We start from the raw sequence: 21092 nt of genomic DNA on the forward strand, positions 1-21092 counted from the left end.
GAGAGCGCCGCGCTTCTCCCGCGTCGGGAGCGCAGCGGCCGCGCGCGCTGCCACGCGGCGGAGCCGCCGCCGCGGCGGGAGCAGGGTTAACCCCGCGCGTGCCGGAAGGGCCCCGCCCCCGGGCCGCTCGCCGGCCAATGAGCGGGCGGAGGGGCGGGGCGATGCGGCTCCCGGCCCGCCCGGGGGTGGCGCGCGGCGCGGCGCGGGGCGGCCGCGCGATGGGGCCGGCGGCGGCGCGGGGCGGCGGGGCCGGCGGGGGCCGGGGCCTGCCCTGCGCGCGCCCAGCGGGTGCCCGCGCGCTGTCGCGCGGCTGAGCGCGCGCCGGGGCCCCGCCGGCCCGAGAGGTGAGGGGCGGCCGGGCCGGGGGCGGCGGGCCTCGGGGGGACGGCGGGAGACGGCGCCGACGGTGCCTCCTCTCCGCGGGGACGGGGCCGAAGGAGGCGGCCGGGGCGCTGCGTGTCACCCCGGCGGCGAGAAGGGTGCCCGCGGCTCCAGGGACAGCATGTGCCCGGCTGCACGCCTGGGAAGGAGAGGCGCCGGAGCACGGGGCTCCTTGGAAAAGCGCGAGTCCCTGGGAGCCCAGCGGAGGGAGCAAGGTGCCCGGGGAGCCGGGAGCCGCCGCTCCCGCCCCCGCAGCGGGGACTTCCTGGGCGGACGGCGGCAGCGGGCGCCGGCTGGGGAGAGGGCTGGCGGGCCGCGCTGCTGGCACGGGCACTTGTTGCCCAACCACGGTGTCAGCTTTTGGAATGAGGAAGGAGGAGCCAAATCTCCCTTCCAGCTCACCGGTGCTGTGGATTGTTACACGTCTCGTTTCAGTGCAGTTGTTGGCCTGTACCGAAGTACCTTGCTTTGATGGTTTGTATTTTCTGGTAGAACAAGCAGGAATTATTTTGAAAGAAATGCTTACAGCATTAGATATTTAAAGTGGAAAGATACGATCTGTGCTTAGTCGATAGGAAACTGCAGGCGCTCTCAGAAAACCTAGATGCAGTCCACATTAGCAAATGTGCATATATGCACAACTTGTGCATATAGCTGCATTTCAGAAGCATATAAATATACAGAACAACTAGCAATAAATATGACTTAAGGAGCAGAAGGCCTGTTTGCAGAGATAAGTGCGTTTTTTCTACATTCTGGTCGAATAATTCTGATGTGTTGCTTGACTGTTTAGGACATGGTGGTACAGATCAATTTCATTGCTAATTATGCAGCTCTCAAAGGACATTTACACTGTTTCATCGTGGGGCCTCAGAGCTTCCCCCTTGATTCCTAAGTAAGGGATACAAGAAAGAATCAGCTCTGTATGTGGGTATAACTTAATCGAATCATAAAGTGATTATGCAATGATTGTGGGATAAACATGTTTAAAATTAGAGTTATATTCTGCATTCTGTAAATTTTTAAAATCTAGATTTGATGGTTGCAGGAGGTTTTTTTTGTTTTTGTTGTTGTTATGTTGTTTTGAGGTTGGAGTATTTCTGTTTGCTTGGTATTTTGTTTAATGTGTTTCTGTACATGGTCCAAGTTTGCCCGAGTTTCTGTAAAAGTATTAATTTTAAAAGTGGTTGGGTCATTTTCTTTTGGCAGTGAGGCCAAACTCTTGCCATATATTCGTATTGCATCATTTTTTTCTTAAATTTCCATTGGCTGTGAAGGTGACTTTAAAGTCCTTATTGGAGCAGCAGAGTAAGAGCAGTAATTTAGATTATCACGTTCACACAGAGAATCACAGACAGAATGACTGGATTGGAAGAGACCTTCAAGATTATCGAGTCCAACCTAGCCCTAACACCTCAACTAAACCATGGCACTGAGTGCCACATCCAGGTTTTTTTAAAACATGTCCAGGGATGGTGACTCCACACCACCCCAGGCAGACAATTCCAGTACTGTATGACTGTTTCTGTAGAAAAACCTCTTCCTAATATCCAACCTGTATTTCCCTTGGCACAGGCTGAGAGTGTGTCCTCTCCTTCTGTCAGTTGCTGCCTGGAGAGAGACCAACCCGCACCTAAACACAGCCACCTTCCAGGGAGTCATAGAGAGTGATAAGGTCACCTCTGAGTCTCCTTTTCTCCAGGCTGAACAACCCCAGCTCCCTCAGTCATTCCTCACAGGGCTTGTGTTCCAAGCCCCTCACCAAAAGGGGCTTCAAAGGCTCACCAGCAGGATGCACAGAGGCACAGTCTCATCAGAGGAGTCAGTCTGTCACTGGTTCTGTCACTGGGGAGCCACCAGCCTCATTGCCCAGGTGTGACATGCAGCAAGAGAAGTCTCCAGCAGGGCTGTCTGGAACAGCTCACAAGATCGAGGGAGCTAACTGCCTAGAAAATATGGGTCATATGGGATGCAAGAAAAAAGCATCTTGTGACTGTACAAAATTATGGGGTGCTCCTAGGAGGGACTAAAGGAAGGTGGTTTGAGGAGGAGCAAGTATGAGAAAACAAAAGGATGAGATAAAGGACCTGATCAGCTAGAAACAAGTGGCTGGTCAGTCTGACTGTGTCCTGGGCCAGATTGCTGCCACAGCCTGTCCTCTTTTCTCATTAAGGTGCCTTTCTACCTGTTTTGCTGGGCAAGAGGACTCTGTGCCCTATTCTCATGTGCATACTGAGTGCCAGTGACTGGAGATGCACAGTAAGTTGTAGGGACCTCTGTGTCTGGTGTGCCAGCAGCTGGAGGGACTGGAGTGAGTGAGGGCCTAAATTTTCAGCTGCTGGAGTGAGGCCTGTGAGGTGCAGAGGTTTGCATGTCTGCAGTGCCCATAACTGGGCAGAGTGGAGTGCGTGAGTACAGTCTTGGCAAGGATGCCAGTGTATGGTTGCTCATGAGTATCACACAGGGTTAGCCAGTGAGTAGGATTAAGAGGCTTGGGAGCCAGGCTTTGAGGCAGCTGTAAGTGTGGGACAGGTACTAGTGAGATCAGAGGGTCATCAGTTTGATAGCGGAGCAGGGCTCTGGGGAGTCTGAGGATCCAGGGTTGGCTCCTGGACAGGTGGAGGGTCTGAGACCAGTTACAGGGGGACCCACGTTGTGTGTATGTGTATATTCTCCAGTAGCAGATCCTTGTCCTGGGCAGCTATGGGGAGGAGCAGCATAAAGCCAGGCCGTGTTTGTGTCTGCATGAGCACTTGTTTTTATCTGTGTATGTGCATCTTTGCATGCACTGCTGTAGGAATACATCCTCAGCCTGGCTGGATCTGGGCACATGGAGTTGCAGCAGCCTTGTTGTCAGTGGGCTGCCAGGTTCAGCAGCCCTTAACACAGGAAAATTAATTTTTCTGTTAGCTTGAAGATGTAGAAATTGTTGACTCATGAAACCTAAATTTAGAACCAAATCTTCAATGACTTTTATATTGTGATAGAATTTGAAAACATTTGTTGGTTTGATTGATGTGAATAGGGCTACCTACATGAATATGTTTGAGCTTCCATGATAGAGCAGTGGAGCATAAACTTCAAATCTAGCCTTTCATTGTAGGTGTTTTTTTAAATAGTATGTTTTTAATTCAAGAAGTAAAAATAGAGATGTGAATAAAAGCGGGGATGTTTTAGTGACCTGGTAGGTTTTGTGCTTACCTTTTCCTTGTCTGAATGTCATAGACTTGTAGCATCACAAAATCATTTGAGTTGGAAGGGATCTTTAAAGATCATCCAACCCCTTTTAAAGTCCAACCCCCTGCCATGAGCAGGGACAACTTTCATTAGATCAGGTTGCACAAAGCCTCATACAACCTGGCCTTAAATGTTTTGCGTGTCTTCCCCCTGAATAAATCTGGATGTAGAAAAGAATATCAGCAAGGAGTGGGGATGTTTATCTTCTGACAACTGACCTTCCTTTTAGGCATTTTCTGGTTCTTGCAGTGTAATACTGTAGTGTTCAGTTATTTTTTCTGTCAAGTTAAAAGACTCAATTTATGTTATATCAAGATACCATTAAAAAATGAAAATTTCTATCCTGTTAGTGTTGGAGTGTAGAAACATGTGGATATACAGCCACACATTTATAGTGACCTGTTCTGTTGGTATAAAATTGATAGAACGATAAGCAGATTATTTTAGATTGAAAACTGTAACTAGGGGTATTTTGTATCAAATATGAAGTACAGCAGCTACAACCTGAGAAATCCTCTTTGTGTGTGAAGTACTGCCAAATCAGCTTCTGATTTCCAATGTGACGAATGCACTTTTTTCATTTTCAGCATTTCCAGCACATTTCATTTTTTTTCTATATAATTCAGTTGTATATAGTTTCATAGTTAAATGAGCAGGAATTATTTTCAAGTTATTTTCATTTTTTTCTCTCTAAGCAAGAGTAATTTTAACAGCTGTTAGAGCAGATAACTGAAATTGTATGGTAGAGAGACACCTAATATTGAAAAGTAGAACAGTGGAGACCTTTTCTTCTAGAAGGTGGTGTAGCTACGCTGTGGGCATGCATGGGTTTGTGTATTTCCCCACTTTAAATATACCAAAAGAAAGCATTGTTTTATTTTGGCCATCTCCCTATGTGTATTGCAAGTTTTGAGGAGACTTCTTTGTGATGATAGATGGGGAAAGCAAAAACAAAAAATAATAGTACAGCAGATCCTTTGCATTGTCATAGGCTGCTTTTATGCATGGGCTTTTTGACTAAGATTTAGGGAATTTTGCCTTCTTTTTTTTTTCTTTTTTTTTTTTTTTTTTTTTTTTTTTTTTTTTTTTTCCCCTGGCACTTGATCAAAATACTCGTGTTTTCCTCTCAATTCAGAGATGTAAAAGGCAATAGAAATAAAGGTGGAAACCAATTAATTTTTTCAAGGCCTGGGTCACAAATGATAATATTCTGTTTTTACTTTTTAATGTGATGTCTAATGGTAATCACTTGTCTCTACCAAGATGTAGTAGTGAATTGAGGGAAGACAATGTGCAATTTAAAAAATTATATCATGTGCTTGTTCATATTAAAGAACTACAGCTCCTTATCAACCACAGTTATAATCATTTAAGTTTTATATACCCTTTACATTTCTTGATTTTTATTTTGTGCTTTGAGTTATGTTTTCAATTTTCTTTTCTTTTTCCAGCAGTGTGGAAAGAAAAGCATTACCTCATGTGAGAGATGCTTCACTTTTAAATGGTCTCGATCTACATGTGTACACTAAATCTGGTGGATTTTTGAAAATGCCAACCTTACAACATGCACACATGGGTTCATCCTTTGCTTTCCCTTCAGGGGAGCGTAAGAAGAGACAGAAAGCTGGAATTTGGAGTGTGTGTTGCTGCACAGTGGTTCATGCAGCTTGCCTGGGGACAGCCTGTTTCCAATACACTTCCCAGGCAGTGAGAGGAGGGGGTGCAGGCGTAATGAGTTGTTTTGGTGGCTGCAGCTCTTCCCTGATCGATGGTTTTCATCGATGCTCTGTGCAGTCCATAATTTTCTTTTTTGGGCTCCCTCATGATCTAAATTGGCTTCTGCCCACTGTCATTAATAATGATCCTAATGGAGGGAACATCATTGACTTGTTTGTAAGGCTCTGGCTTGAATTCAGTGTGTATTTAATAGTCAATGTTTTTGTAGTTCAGTCATGAGTTATTAGAAAATAGCTCAACTCTTTCCTAAGATGAAAAACCCTCCACAACCTGAAATTGGTTTTCAAGTGTTTAATAAATTAAAATTCACACTCGGTTTTGATGCATTAAAAAAATCCCTTTATGCAGGCATAGCTGCTGATCTGGTTTAATGAAAATGGTCAGCCAAGTCCTTTAAATTTTGTGGAGCAAGGGTGTGGTTCATATGAAGGGATGTTTTTATTACTGGAATACAAAATTTTTGAAGTGTAGAGGAGGCTTCAAGGCTGATGTCCTTTTTTCTTCTCTTCCTTTGAAAAATGAGTGTTTCTATATGAGAATTCAGATGTTGTCTTACTCTTTCTTCTGAAAGTCAAGCCTCAGTAATTCCTAACAGTGTAAGGACAACTGCCCTACTTTGGGAGTAGATTTGCTTTTAAAACTCTTCCAAATCTGCTTGTGATTGACATATGCTAAGAATTCCTGTAATATACATTTGGCTGGAGTTTTAAGAACATCTTGTGACCATGTTGTGTCTTGACTTGTAGATTGCCACTGATCATCTTTTAGCTTCATTGCAGACTTAGGTATTACATTTTAAAGTGCAGTTTTGTAGGCTGAAAAGAATAAAAAAGTGTACGTCTATTACAGTTTATAAAGCTACTGCAATTCAGTGTGTACATTCTTGTTTAAATGTTGTATAAATATAATTAATAGGGTTTTTTATGCACAGTCACTATCAATGGATGTGCAATTTTATATTGATATTTGCATTGCTCTTGTACTTAAATTTCTGTGCAAGCCTAAGGGAGCTGAAACAGCTAGAAATGAGTTCTACTTTCAGAGATTTAGTCCTTGTTTTTTTACTATCGTTTTGGATTTGATTTCTATGTTTAGTCTAATGTATTTTTCACTTGGTTTTGGCAGTGTCTCATCTTCAGGAGATGGCCTCTTCTAAGTCTTTGATGAACCTTTTAACCTTCACTTTTGGCTCAGCAATAGGATTTTTCGTCTGCTATCTTCTGTTTAGCATTATACTAGAAGAACAGGTTAAGATCCAGCCTCATGTTCTTCACAATGATCCACATGGTCAACACTCAGCAGATACTGACAACAGTCAGCTGCAAGGACAAATGAATTTCAATGCAGATGCTGGACAGCATAAAGGTATTTTGTTACACCTGGCTGATTAGCAAATGTCCTCCCTTTTCAAGCATTGCAAAACATTGCTTCTTCACTGCCAAGAATTTATATGAATAATTTTCATTCAGTTTCCCCATGTTCAGGTTGCATCTAAATAACTTTTTTCTCCTAAGATCTACTGAATGGTGGTTTTCTTTGTATACATTTTTATTACAGTATTGATTACAGTATTGATTTTATTACAGTATTGATTATTGATTTTGTTGCAGTCTTTTTTTTTTTACAGTAGTGATTTTTTTTTTCCTTAGAGTCCAACTGTTTGTCCAACTTCTATATACAGACTTGTTTGGAGCAGGAACTTCTCAAATGAACTATTGACACCAAATGGCAGTTTTGCTAAGCAGATATCTTTGCTAGCATTGTAGATGTGGCTGGATTGCTTTTTAGCCTTAAGAAGCTACTTTTGGACATTAACTTTTGATCTAGCATCTAAGATAAAGCTAAAATAAAATTTTAAAGAAACTGCTTTTTGGTACAATTAGTAAAACACAGAATTGGAGCAGGGGGGCAAAGGGAGTCACTGTGGGCATGATTTGCCAAGCTGATTATGCAGCAGTCCAGGCACAGATTGCTGTTTGCAGTTAAATCCAGAGAAATTCTCTTGCACTCTGATTATTTTTCCAGAGAAGGTAGACACTTCAGATACTTCAGGAATACTTTTATACTCGATATATTTTATTAAATTAGGTAATTTCAAATCCCAAATACAGAAAGTGTTTGAGTAGGGACAGCTTGGATGAGAAAAATTGCGCTGCAATGCATTGGCTGAAGATGTTATTAAGTAATTTGTTATTTAGACATATTTAAACTCCAAACTTAGTAAGATGAATGTGTGTTTCACTTGTAATTGTAGAACATTGTTACAGAAAAATCTAATCTATAATTGCATAAAGTGTAAGCAAGAATATTTTAGTACCGGTTATGCAGATTTCAGTGTCCATGAAACATTCTTTTACATGGGTTAGAATCTTTCTGTATGTATCAAGTGAAAATGTTTCTTTGAGAGCAGTGAATACTTTGGTAGCTTGAAAAACATTGTTTCACACCTCAGATAACTGTCTTTATTCTGCTGGATTGTTGGGAATAAAAACATGTTATCAACAATAACATTTCAACAGTTTCATAGTATCCTAAATTACTTAATTTGTTAAATTATTTCTGGTTTACTATTGGCTTTATCCTTAAAACGTACTTTGCTGTTTAAGAAATACTCGTTAGGTTTTGTTAGCTAACATGAGAACTTACTAGCTTTTATAAGCTTAGCTTTTATATAAAAAAGCTTAGCTTTTTTGCCTTTCTTGTTGTAATGATTTAGTTGTATTCATTGTGAATGGCAAAAAATACTGTTTTTAAATTTTCATTAGTATTCCAGGACCATAAAGAGGTTGGCTCTGAGCAGTTTTTATGTACAAATCAAGGTTTGCTAAAGCCACACTTCCCTGAACAGACATGCATTTTGATGTGACCTTTACACTCTTCTTTATCTTGTGAAATTGAAATAGCTTTAGCAATTTTAATTTTTGAGAGCCCTGTTTGTTTCCTTCCAGAATCTAACATGGCATTTATTAACTGGTACATTTGGAAGCAAAAGCCTTTTCTCTGTCTGCATGTTTTTTCTGATCTAGAAACAGAATATTTGAGGGGGGGAGATTGCTGTTAGTTCGTCTGGTAATCATGTCTAATACAGTTTTCCAACTTTCCTCTTTTTTAGATGAGGATAAAAATATTGCAGAAGGACTCTATCACAAGGTGAAAATACTCTGTTGGGTCATGACTGGACCTCAAAATCTGGAAAAGAAAGCCAAGCATGTTAAGGCCACTTGGGCCCAACGCTGTAATAAAGTACTTTTTATGAGCTCTGAGGAAAATAAAGACTTCCCAACTGTGGGCCTAGAAACCAAAGAAGGCAGGGACCAACTGTACTGGAAGACTATTAAAGCTTTTCAATATGTACATGACCATTATTTTGATGATGCTGATTGGTTTATGAAAGCAGATGATGATACATATGTTATATTGGACAATTTGAGATGGCTTCTTTCAAAATACAGTCCTGAACAACCAATATACTTTGGAAGAAGGTTTAAGCCTTATGTGAAGCAGGGCTACATGAGTGGAGGAGCAGGGTATGTTCTGAGCAAAGAAGCTCTGAAGAGATTTGTTGCTGCATTTAAAACGAACAAATGCACTCACAGTTCCTCTATTGAAGATCTGGCACTAGGAAAATGCATGGAGATCCTCAGTGTGGAAGCAGGAGATTCTAGGGATACAAGTGGTAGGGAAACCTTTCATCCATTTGTTCCAGAACATCACTTAATCAGAGGATACCTACCAAAAACATTCTGGTACTGGAATTACAATTACTATCCTGCTGTTGAGGTAAGTCCTGAGGAACCTGGTATCCATTTTGTCAAGTGCATCTTATGATGTGTGTGAGCATGTGATGTGTAAATTAGCATTAGGCGGAGGAATTCAAGAACAGGATTTGGAATTTTTTTACATATTAAAGCTGAATAAAAGAGTCTGGTTCTTCAGTAGATTTTTTTCATTGTAAAGCAGCAATCTATTTTTATACTTGTATTCAGCAGCTAAAGCATTTCTGAAGCTTAAACCAGCTGTATGATACTGTATTTAGTGTGTCAGGAGGCAGCAGCTTTAGCTAAGGCTGCAGTGCATGTGTGGCTGAGCTGTGGACAGTTCCATCTGTAACCAGTTCATAATGGAAATTGCCTGTGTGATGCTGTCCTGTCATACCTGTGCTTGGATGGAGACTACTTCATTTGGTATCAAAATCAAGCTATATTGATGAAACTGATTAAGTATTGAAAGAACAACAGTTACATAACAATTGTTCTCTTTGGTGCTTTAAATATTTAATCTTAGTTCCAGTTGGATTCGAAATATTAGTAGTTCTGCAATCAAAGCTGCTGAAAAAAGAAACCCCAAAACTATGCTCCAGGAAAGTGTTCTCAAATTTGAGCTATAAAATATAAGTTGTGACCAATGTGTTGACAACGATCCTATAGCTCTTAATAATGTCAATGAAATCAAGACATTTAAAACAAAATTCTGCAATTACTTGTTTCTACTTTTTTATCAGTAGGAAGTTAGATACTGACAATACTGCCAAACTGTATTTGTCAGCACACACAAGTGCAGGTACACACAATTTGCTTATAGATTCTGTCTGGATGCTGACGTAAGTAACAGTCGTGTATTTTTTCGTATATAAATGTAATTCGTTTAGGCCTGCTTTGTGCTTCTTGGTGTTGTTTAAACACCACCATCAAAAATTAAGTATGGAAAAGCAGAAAACCTCTGACATTAATGAGGGTAGCTAGTTCTTCACTGCCTTGATCACAGAAGCAAAAGACTTTGTCAGCTTTATTTTGAAAAGATGCCTTGGCAGATATGTCTGGTACATTTTGCTTGCCTAACATTAACTTTTGAAGTATATGTATGACTGATGGTAGTGAATTTCTTACCATTAAATCGAGTATTTCTTTGAATTATCCCTGGCTTTTTAATCCAGGACATGCTTTGCAATTCTTGCTGATTGTTTTGCTTTGTGTTTCAGGGTCCTGGATGCTGCTCCGATCTAGCAATTTCGTTCCACTATGTTGACTCTGTGACTATGTATCATTTGGAATATTTGATTTATCATCTTCGTCCATATGGATATTTGTATAGGTACAATCCTGATTTGTCAAAGAATCCAGAAGAGCAGAGCAAAAATGAAGCACTGGAGGATAATCAAAGAATAAAGCAAAAAATTTCTGAGAGTTAATTGGGCTTTGGAAAAAAACCCAAAAAGAAGCCAGTACAATGAGTAAGAGTCTCCTCAAACTTGTGCATGAAGCTTGTGGACTGAAATTACTTCTGGAGATTCTTATTTCAAAAATCAAGTTGGCAGCACTTCTTGTCACCCTGTGTACAACAGAGTGGTGCTGCCTCTGACTGCTTGGGATAGTGTGACCTTGCAGCCCTGCTCACGAAGATTTGGGGCCCTAAAGCTGTGAAATTGGAGGTTTGTCTGTCCAGTAGTATCTGGAAGAATTTGTATAAAAACCATAGTGGACAGGTTCACAGATGATCGTACCGTATTTCTTTTCCTTTTTCAGTTCTGTTCCTCTATTTCCTTTCCATTAAGTCAATTCTAATATTAGAAATTGGATGCTGCCCAGTCAAACTCTTCACGATGGCTTTCTGAAATATTGTTAACATCTTGAAGTTACTTTGTGTACCTTGCTCTAAAAGTAAGGTAGAGACACAGAATTAGTGTCTCCAGTCTGCTTTGCCTTAACAACAGAGTGGCAGGATTTCACCCACAAGATTAATCTGAATTGTTTCAGAAACAGAATTCACTGCTATGAATTACTTAGAAAGCTTTAAATTCTGTTGTGCAAAACAATGAAGTTTTTGGGGAGGAATACACTTCTGGAGAGAAACTGAGAAACAGTTACTGTTGTTTAAATTGCTGAGGTGATGCAAGCTGCTTACATATTTGCCTGTGGCTTTTTTTCCCACCCCTTTTATTAACTTATCCTTTTGGTTAAATGGATATAAACATTTGTCTTAGCATTTCTCAGTATAAAGTAGATGCTTTTGAAAACAGAAATCTGTCTTCCATCCCACCTGCCACATAAACCAGGAAAAATAGTATCTTAGTGAAGCATTGTAATAACTTGGTTTCAGCCCCTATTTTAATTAGTTTGTTTCCTTTTTAATTTTTCACTAGAGGTTAAAATTTTCAGATACAGAAATGTCCTATTTTAAAACTGCACCAAAGCCAGTTTATTTAGTTGAAGTAATTAATTTCCCATTTCTGAACTTTTTTTTCCTTCCACTTAAAAAAAAATTCTGTATCTGCTTCTTGTTACCTTTTTCAGTACAAAGTGTTAATTATCCTTTTTTCACTGTTTTTGAAGCTGAAGTACGTAGTTATTCAGGTAAACATGCCTGAATGCAGGAATCTTTCAAAGTGCATTAACTTTCTCCACTACTTCATAAGTATCTCTGCCTTTTAACTGGAAACACTTTCTTGGATGGGACAAAGTAGGTGTTTTAATTACTGGTTTTGTTTTTTTCAGAGGCCAAATGTATGTTTTATAGAGTTAATATAAAACTTTCTGCTTTTCTCCTGTTCAAATTGAGTGAATGGCAGTATGGGGAATGGGATTAAGCGTGACATGTAGTGGTTTTATTCCACACTTGAACAAGAGTTTCTTCATCTTTTTGTTATTTTTCACCTTCATCATATTGATGAATTTGGACATAACCTAATTACCTCCAGTCATTGTTTTGAAAAGGGCATATAGTGGTAGCAGACAGCCTTATTTACTACTGCTGGTCCTTCAGGATTTTCCTGGAAGATGATGTTACCATAAAGTACTGGAATTTTTTTTTTTTTCCAAAGATAGTTCTAGTGAAGATTGGAGTTCTTTCTGTTGTCCAGCAGTAAAGTCATGGCTTTTTTTTCTGACCATTGCTCTGCAGCACAATAGTAATTACTGAAATAGCTCATGATGTTGAAATGCTGCATACATCTTCTCTGCCTGAATGTAGGCTGAGTTCATCTATCAAGTATTGGTTGAATAGTTCCTGCTGGGTTAAATCTCTTGGTCTTTATGAGCAGCATTGCTTCTGAAGTACTGATAGGGACACAAGCTTTATTTTACTTTAATTGTCTTAAGTAGAACATTATAACTGCATTGGTTCAAGAAAGGAAAAAGTCTCCAGTTTGCTGTAGTCAGAGGGATGCTTGTCCAGAGGACAGTGGATGTTAACATGCTGAAAGGTGCTTCCTTCTGTGAGCTAAATATTTATCCCACATGCAGCACAAACCAATCATATTGTGAAATCCATATGGAATTGATAACTCCAATGGCATTATTCAAACAAGCAGTTAAAATATTCAGGAATACTTGAGGAAGTTATAAAATGAAATCGAGATCCCAACCTAATCTCTTCGTAAATTCAGCCCATGCAGAAGATCTGTTGAACTACTGTATGGTTCCTTTATTTCTGCTTTCTTCGATTCATCCATGGGGATTTAAAGATTTTCTACCACAACAGGCAGAACTAATCCTGCATGTTTTCTGCAGATTTGTGTCATATGTTTGCCCTGTGCTGTCCTGTGAAGCAAAATCATTTCGTCTTCATCTTCCTTACTGTCCTGACTATTCTGTCTCTGGCTTTCAGTTTCATCCAGCATAAGTTTCAAGTGGACAGGAGGAAGCAGGATGTTTAAGCTCCACACAGGTTGTTTGCTGGGCTAACAAGGTAAACCAACCACTCCTGAGCTCAGGATGAAGCCTTTTCTCAGCAGCAAGTTCTAGTTCTTATTTGCTGCCCAGCTGAGGCTTGTGGGGTTGGCAGAGTAGGGCAGGAATATCCCTTTTCCACAAAATGTGCAGGACCTCAGAGAGACTGGAAAAGAAAAGGAGCAAGTTCCCTTTCTGAAGGGAATAAGGCTAAGGACATAATACCTTGTGATAAATGGTTGGCCTGTCCAGAGAAATAAGTAGCCTTTTCTTCAAATGTCCATTGTTTGTTTTGAAGTGTCCTTGTGCATAGGCCTCTGAATCTATTTCTTTTGCCTTTATGACAGCACTGCAAAGAAATTTTTTTTCTTTCCAGACAAGCTAGAAAAGTATCAGGTTTTACATTCTGTGATTATAACAGAGACCTGTTGTTCTCTGTTGAATTGTATTGCCATAACCATGAGCTGATACCTCTGGAATAATTAGTTTCTCACTGCCATCAGAAGCCTCAGTGGACGAGGCTGGAATGTGAGTGGTTGGTATAATTTTCATATACAATATTACACTAATATTAGTAGTCTGCTATTTCACTCTCAGGTCTTTGTGCTTTGAGAAAGTATTTATTGAGTTTGAGAACTTTTGCAGCCCAAGGAGACTGCATTTCAGATGCAGAGACTTCCTGAAGCACAGCAACATGGGCATACCTAGGCCGTGCAGATTATTGCTCTGTGGTTTGGTTTCTTAATTTTATAAAACCTAAAAGCTTTCATTGGCACCACAGTGATTTAAATTACCCATATAAAAATTTTGAACTATTTTCTTGAAGTTACTAGGCAGTGGATGTGAGAATGTCCCCATGTGTGACAGAGTAACATTTTAACGTTGTGTTAAGTGGTTTCACATCAGAAAGATTGAGAGTGGCAAGAAGTTACTTTCTGATCACTGGACTTAATCGGCGGAGAGTATTAATCCTTGTTTGCAGAAATAGACCAATTGTAATCTTCTTTCACTCCCAATTCATTTTTGCAGTCTGTATTTGTGTTATTTAAGAGGTTACACACTGGTGATATTTATACCATCTCCCATTTTGTGGAAGCTCTTTTCACAGTACTTTTGCCTTTAAGGACACTTTCTTTGTTTTGCTTTGGTGGGGGTGTATATTAAAAATCACTTTTTCTTCAGCTGTTGCCATTGTTCTGTTGTGCTTGCAGAAGTGTAAATTTCAGTGAGTAGCTGATAGACCTCATAAATGCTGTGTTATGTGAGCAGGATGTTTTGTCTTTGTATGACAGAAAAGTGTGGGTTATTGCTCTGCTGTGCCTGCTACTGATGCTGATAATGCACGCACAGGTAAAAACAGACCCCTCAATACAGGACCACTGGGAAAGGCAGTTTTGTTCTTTTTCTGTCAAGAAATCTGTGGAACTTCGAAAGTGTAATTTGCTTTGTTTTACCATATTGTATTTAAAATACTCCACAAATGTTATTAATAGTCCAAAATAATTGAATATTGCTGCTGGACAGTATGCTCCACTTAAAACCTGTGAATGTTTCACTTTGCAGTTATAGGTAGTTGTGTTCCTCATGGCAGATAAAAGTTGGTGATGTGTCTGGAATGGTCACCATAATGATTTGTTTCTTAAATACCTTCTTTGAAGTGCCTTTGACCAATTTCTAGCATCAAAATTAAGTTGAGAATTGAATAAATAAAATAAGTTATCTCATACACAGTTCATGTCTGTCTTTATTTACCCCTCCTGCACGCTAGTGGTGTTGCATGGCAGCACAGATTAGTCTAATAAAACTCTTCTTACTTTTTCTCCAGGGTGGGTACAGGAAATTCAAAAAGCTTTTCTCATTTGTTTTGATTCTGTGGTTCTATTTTTATGCTATTAACAAAATACCAAGCTATCCAGGAAACAAAGGTAGTAGATTTTTAAAGGGGAAAATAAGTGCTAGTACCAGATTCACATAAGCAGGCAGCTGTTTCTGCATCGTCCTGATTCTTCAGTGTCTCCATGTTATTACAGATTCCTGAGTGAAATGACTATAACTGATACCTCAGAAATAAAGCAAAACTGTGTAAAATTAACAACCTTTTTTTTTTTACAGAATTAATTCTTTCAGTGAACCTCTTATTAATGGGGGAAAAAAAAAAGACCTGTTAGTATTTAAAAATTGTGCTTTCTAACCTAAATGTTTGTGCAGAACAGCATTCAGCAGTGCAAGTGCTGGTGCTTAGGCAGCTGGGAGCTGTCTACATCTGGAACTCTGGTTGTTGGACAAGGTGTTGGCACAAGCACAGTACAGCTGTGTGTTATTACCTTAAGTACTGTAATAGACCCTGCTAATACTATTAACCTGGATTAATTAACTGTTTAATTTCAAAGTACAGGAAATGGGTGGCAACCAGTTTAACTGAGCTCAAAAGCTGAGATATTTAAGGGAACAAGAGCCAACTGAACAGACCATAAAAGCTCCTCTCAAGTTGCAGGCGAAGGTTATGCTTTTATGTGGTAGTGCTGTTGTAACTTTCAAATTGTCAGGATCAGACTACATCCAGCACATGGCAGTGCAACTGCTGGAGCAAAGCAAAAGCTACGCCTGCTACTCCGGAGAAAAGCTGTTTCATAAGTGTGGGTTTGCTTTGCTTGCTTTTTTATGGTCTATCTGTTTTTAAAATATATCACAGACTCACCCATTTGATTACCAGAAGTTGCAGGCACAGTGAAATGTCCATAAATGACGGTAAGCTCTCATTGCCAGCTCACAGAAAGCTTCACTGGCTCAAGGGAATTTTCCTAGAGTTCTTCCCTGTGCACTACAGCCAACAAAAAGTAAGTAAACATTTTACACCCAGGAACTGCTAAGTTTGTCCTAAGCTGCAGGAAAGATAAGCCTCTGTACTGCTCATTTCAGCTCTTCCTCCTGAATGTTTAGAAATGTCTTTCTTCCTTTCTGACAATGTTTCACCTTAATTAAACCCTTCCATAGGTTCCTGAAATTTGGTGGTGAGGAGCTTTTTCTGACAATATGAAAAGTAAGTGAGAAAATCAGAGCTCAGCAGTGAACATTTTCATTGTTCCACATGTAAAGATATTTAAGACAGACTTGGGAAAACAGATGGATCGTGGGATCTCACTTCTAGGTTAGGGTGATATTTGACATTTTTAAAGGGAACATGGTTATTTAATTCAGACATGTAGCCTGAGGTCTTCATTTTTTTCAGCTTATATATAGTCCTTTAAGACTTCTTAAAATGCAAAAAAAAATCCAAAAACCTGTAAAGATGTTATTGTCATTGGTTAGTAAAAAGAATGTTGCAGGGAGGATTAATCATTACTTCATTTAAACTCTGCTTTACTTGAGTAGGTATGTACATTTGCAGTACTGTTCTTCAGTTGTACAACACCAAACTGTGATGTCTGTGAATCCATCACTCTGGCATCATAAAGTCAAAAAGGCTGGTTTGCTTCTTTGATTTTCTAACCTGGCTTCCAGCAACTCCTCAGCACCTTCTCATTCCTTTTGCCTCCTAGGATAAAATTCTAAGTGACTGCAAGGAAAGGAGCTTTGTCAATAGCTTCAATCACCTAAAGAACCATATCAGCCTTCTGGTGCTGCTACTTCCCAGTTCCACCCTGTGCTTTCCAGCTCTCCCCAACAGAGTTGGATCCAGCATGGTTTCAGGGAGTGAAGGTTTTGACTCTTACTCCTCAGTCAAAGAACTGATAAAAAAGGCTTAGGAATTAATGTGCATTAGTACCCTGCACCTTTAAAACCTTGGTTTTAAAGTTATGATTTTTGTTGGATTTTTTTTTTCACTGTCCCACATGAGTTCTTAACCGGAAATCACTCAAATGTTGTGCTATTAAGTGCTGCCTTCCTGCTTCCTGCCTCTGGAGATGGAAAGCATAAGATTTAACATAAATGTTAACTTAAGGCCAAGTGAATACTTGGCAGAAATCAAAACAAATAGATATGTCTCTAATTAATTTTTTAAATGAACATTTTATCTTGTTACTCTAAATGTGGGAGTACTGTTAAATGTCTGTTCTCTGACTATTTCTCAAGTGGAAGATGTGGCTGTAAACTGGAGCCTATATCTTTCCTAGATTTATAATCCAGATGAATACTCGCCAGGGATTAATCCTAAATCAAATGAAAGTCACACCTGAGGGTCTGAAATTTTTCCCTGCACAGGAGAGTGCTTCACCAGCATTTGACCATTTACCATTGAAAACAGCAAGTTTTGCATATTCCACTGTAGGTTCTGTTGAAATCATTGCTGAAATATGGTTAGTTTTTCAAGGACAGGTAGGGTAATCATGTCTAAACCAAATTTTCAAACATAATTTAGAAAAGCAAACTGCTGTTCAGAAGCTGGCAATGCTTCTCTGGGGACAATGAAGCCTTTGTTCCTATTCCTGTTCAATGTTACTCAGGGTTTTTTTGCAGAGAATAGGCGGTGTCTGTTTACCCAGATTAAAACGTCACTCTAATCAACAGCATCCTGCTTTTAAACTATTTTCCTGTCAGCCAGCTTGGGCTCTATGCACTTTTTCTTTGCCAGCTTCCAAAGCTGCATTTCTTATATCTTGTTTAGACTCATTCAAGGAAATATTTCCCAAAAGGCACTGGACATGTCCTGGTTTGGGGTAAGCTTCATGATGTCTAAATGCAGAAAATGTCTTATCAAACATAGAAGTTGTCTTATCAAATGTAGATCTGAATATTCACAAATTCGTACTGTTCCCAGTGGGAGAAGTCTCATGCATCAGCTCTATCTTCTTGCTCTTAAACTATACAAAAGTAGCATTTGAGTCTCATAAGTAATTGTACAACTACTTGTACTTTCTCCAGGAGAATAAGTTTGGAGCCTTGATTATTTCATAAAAAAACTATTATAATTGCACAAAATTCCCAGTTATGCCAGTCCAGTGTCAGCAATAGCAACTTGGAACCAGAGCCTTACAGATGTGTGGTGGCTCTCTCATTTGATCTTATCTTTGCAGGAAACAGTTTCAGTGTTGCTGAATTATTTTCTGCTTATTTGTTTCATTTTGTGAGTCAGACTTGTAGACTTTATGCATATTATAAAAGCAAAAGCTTTCTAAAAGATCCATAGGTACTGGATGGTGAGCTGCCACCCTGAACCTTGTGAGCCTCAAAGAAGTGGAGGGAGCATGAGTTTCTCTTACATGTAGCATCTAGGAATTTTATTCCTCACATCAGGGCAAAATGAGGAAACTATTACAAATGTTTAACATTATGGAAAAAAAATCATGAAAGCATGGTTGGAAAAAATTTGCTGTGTCTTATTAACCATGCATATTTGTGGGCTAGATATCTGGGCCCAGGAGAGACTGAGAAAGCTGTTGCAACGTAAGTGAATCAAAAACATTAGCAGGTTTCCTATGGCTTTTGCAGTTAAACAAAGGTTAATTACACATGTTCAGCTGGACCACCTAGTCTTTTGACTTTTAAATATATAACTGTATGTGGGAGTATTGTTTCCAAGATGAGCATAAGGTAAGAAAACACTGGTATGAGGAATGTACATGTGCCATGCTAGGAAGCAGTCAGTAGTGGAGAGATTCTAAAATGACTGAAGAGAGGACAATCCCTTTTGATTTTACACTTCTACAATGTGCCTGGGTGGCTGAACTCCAAAATGTTTCAGCAGGAACACCTCATCAAGGGAACACCTTCACAGTGGGTTTTCTGTAGAGCTGCAGTGCTTCTTACTTCCTGCTGCCAGTCAGCACATTCTGTATTTAATTCCTGCCTGACCTCTCACCCTGACTGCCCTCAGGAGCTTTGGACTGTTCAAGAGGGTCAGGTTTGACGATGAGACTCTCTTCCCTAGGATATTTGCCTGTATGCAGGAGTACAGAAGCTTGAGTAATGCAACCTGACCTTGTATTTGACTCTCCTTTGAGAGGGAATCCTGAAAGGACTGGATGATTTCTGTGGTCTTTTCCTACCTGAATTATCCTACAATCCTAAAAATGTCTTGTCAGCTTTGCACATGTTTTGCATCTCCCTTAGCTTCCCCATGTCTTCTTGTCTTGTTAGTCCCTGCTGCTGCTTTACATTCAGCTCCCTTCTACAGCCCCCAGAGCCCCTGCCTGACCATCAGCATTGCTGGATCATGCCCATCTCACCCTTTATGAGCCTTCATGTTCTCCCTTTCCTTCCACAGGAACAGTGGTATTGTGAAAGTTCAGCTTACCATTCTGAGTAGCACTACACAAAGCATCTCTTTATTGTCCCACATTATAGAAGTGTGGTTAAACTATCTTTTGTGTCTGTGCCATTTCCATCATGTGGGAAAAGAATGTTTGCATGACTAACTACAGGATGACTTTGCCCTCCTTTCAGTGTTGTGTCCTGGTTAATGCACACTGGGGTTTATGGGTCTAAAGGTCCCTTTCTCTGTCCCTGTACAATCGCCATGCCCATTGCTTGCTGAATGATAAGTTTGCATTTCCTTGGTTAACCCTGGTATTGGCTCAGTCCTTCTTCTGTAACAAAAGCTTCTAATCTGACGGCCAGGAGGTAGCTGCTATTAAAAAAGACGATTATCGGCAATGTGAGAACAGGATCCAAAATGTTTTTTCCTACTTGGAAGTAATAAAGTGGGGCCTGTGTTGCTTGTAACACCTGTGCATAACTTAAGCCCATTTCTTACTAATTACTTGTAATTCTTAAAAAGCACATGCATAAAGAACAGGAAATAAATGCAACAAGGCAGGAAACACTTTCCCTTGATGTTCAGTTCAGCATTATACTGATATTTAGCATTTCACTGCTGTTTCACAAATACATCTGCTCAGTATTAGAGCAGGAAGCAAGCTGGTTAAAGAAAGCACAGTTGAGGAAACACAGCTAGTATCCAAAAGATGTATGTTGAGATCCACAGAAGGAAATGTCTAAACGAATGCTTGCTATCCTGTGGTAACCAGCTGGCAAGTAGAGCGCCTGAGAGAAGGTGAAAATTGTGAATTCATAGAATACCCTGAGTTGGCAGGGATCTACAAGGATCAAAGTCCAACTCCTGATCCTGCACAGAACCAGCTCCAAGAGTCACACCAAGCGCCTGAGAGCATTGTCCAAACACTTCTTGAGCTGTCAGGCTTGGTGCTGTGACACTTACCTGGGGAGCCTGTTCCAGTGCCCAACCCCCTCTGGATGAAGAACCTTTTCCTAATATCAAACGTGAACCTCCCCTGACCAACTTCAGGCCACTGCCTTGAGTCTTGTCACTGCTCATCACAGAGAAGATCAGTGTCTACTGCACCTCATGTAGAAGTTGGAGATCAAGGAATGCTACTAGCATGTCATGAGTGTGAAAAGCCAATATACACCTGAGGGTGAGAATGACCTGATGCGACTGTTTGAATGAATTTTATATCACAAATATTAATGCTGCCCTCTCCCATTGTAGCTATGTGAGAAATTGGCAGTGCTGGAATGGGCTCCCATTACATATAGAACAGGGTGATACAGAAAAAAAGGTCTAAGATAAATAAAAGTAAAAATATTTCCCCGTGCAAAATATACCAATTAAAAAGAAAGAGGAGTTTAGTGAAATGATGTTCTGAATGAAACCTTGTTCTCAGGGCTGTAGGGTCAGAAGGCTTTGCAGAGAATGGGTGTGTTGAGACTTGGCTAGTTTGAGCTGACTGGAGGGGCAGGTTCAGCCTGTGTCCCAGGCTGTATCCAGGACGCTCATGCTGGGTGTATCCAGGCACCATCCAAAAGCAGAGAGGGAAATCTTTACTCCTGTCTCAGACCCCCTTGGACACCAGAGCTCATGAGCTCTGGAGCTCTCCACTTTTTATTTATTTATTGATTGATAGACTTTCTGGATTTGCTAGATTCAGCAGTACCGCAATGCTTATAGGTGAAATGGGGTTCTGCAAGGGGATTCACAGTGTGATTACGGGATATGTTGCTCTTTGGCTTTCATACTATGGTACATAGTGCATACAAGACCTTTTTACAGCTGTGCTCCTGCTTGATGTAAACGCCTTGACCCAGCAATGCTCAGAATCTGGTTTGTGGAAC

The 21092-nt window shown here is 40.2% G+C and overlaps 1 protein-coding gene across 4 annotated transcripts in view; it reads left to right on the plus strand.

Moving 5' to 3' along the window:
• Positions 1-270: 270 nt before the first annotated feature.
• The window catches only part of C1GALT1 (core 1 synthase, glycoprotein-N-acetylgalactosamine 3-beta-galactosyltransferase 1), a 238479-nt gene continuing 217657 nt past the window's right edge, over positions 271-21092 (plus strand). Inside the window, exons 1-4 of one of the 4 annotated variants that reach the window (XM_066317935.1) lie at positions 271-344; positions 6481-6720; positions 8468-9135; positions 10334-14745. In XM_066317935.1, coding sequence (XP_066174032.1) covers positions 6498-6720; positions 8468-9135; positions 10334-10543 — 1101 coding nt within the window. In that variant the 5' untranslated portion in view covers positions 271-344; positions 6481-6497 and the 3' untranslated portion in view covers positions 10544-14745. Of the gene's footprint in view, positions 345-698; positions 856-1903; positions 2641-6480; positions 6721-8467; positions 9136-10333; positions 14746-21092 lie in introns of those variants that run through there. The other 3 variants (XM_066317944.1, XR_010743474.1, XM_066317923.1) reach the window with 3 other exon arrangements.

This window comes from Sylvia atricapilla, chromosome 1, assembly GCF_009819655.1.
Source record: "Sylvia atricapilla isolate bSylAtr1 chromosome 1, bSylAtr1.pri, whole genome shotgun sequence".
Lineage (NCBI taxonomy): Eukaryota > Metazoa > Chordata > Aves > Passeriformes > Sylviidae > Sylvia > Sylvia atricapilla.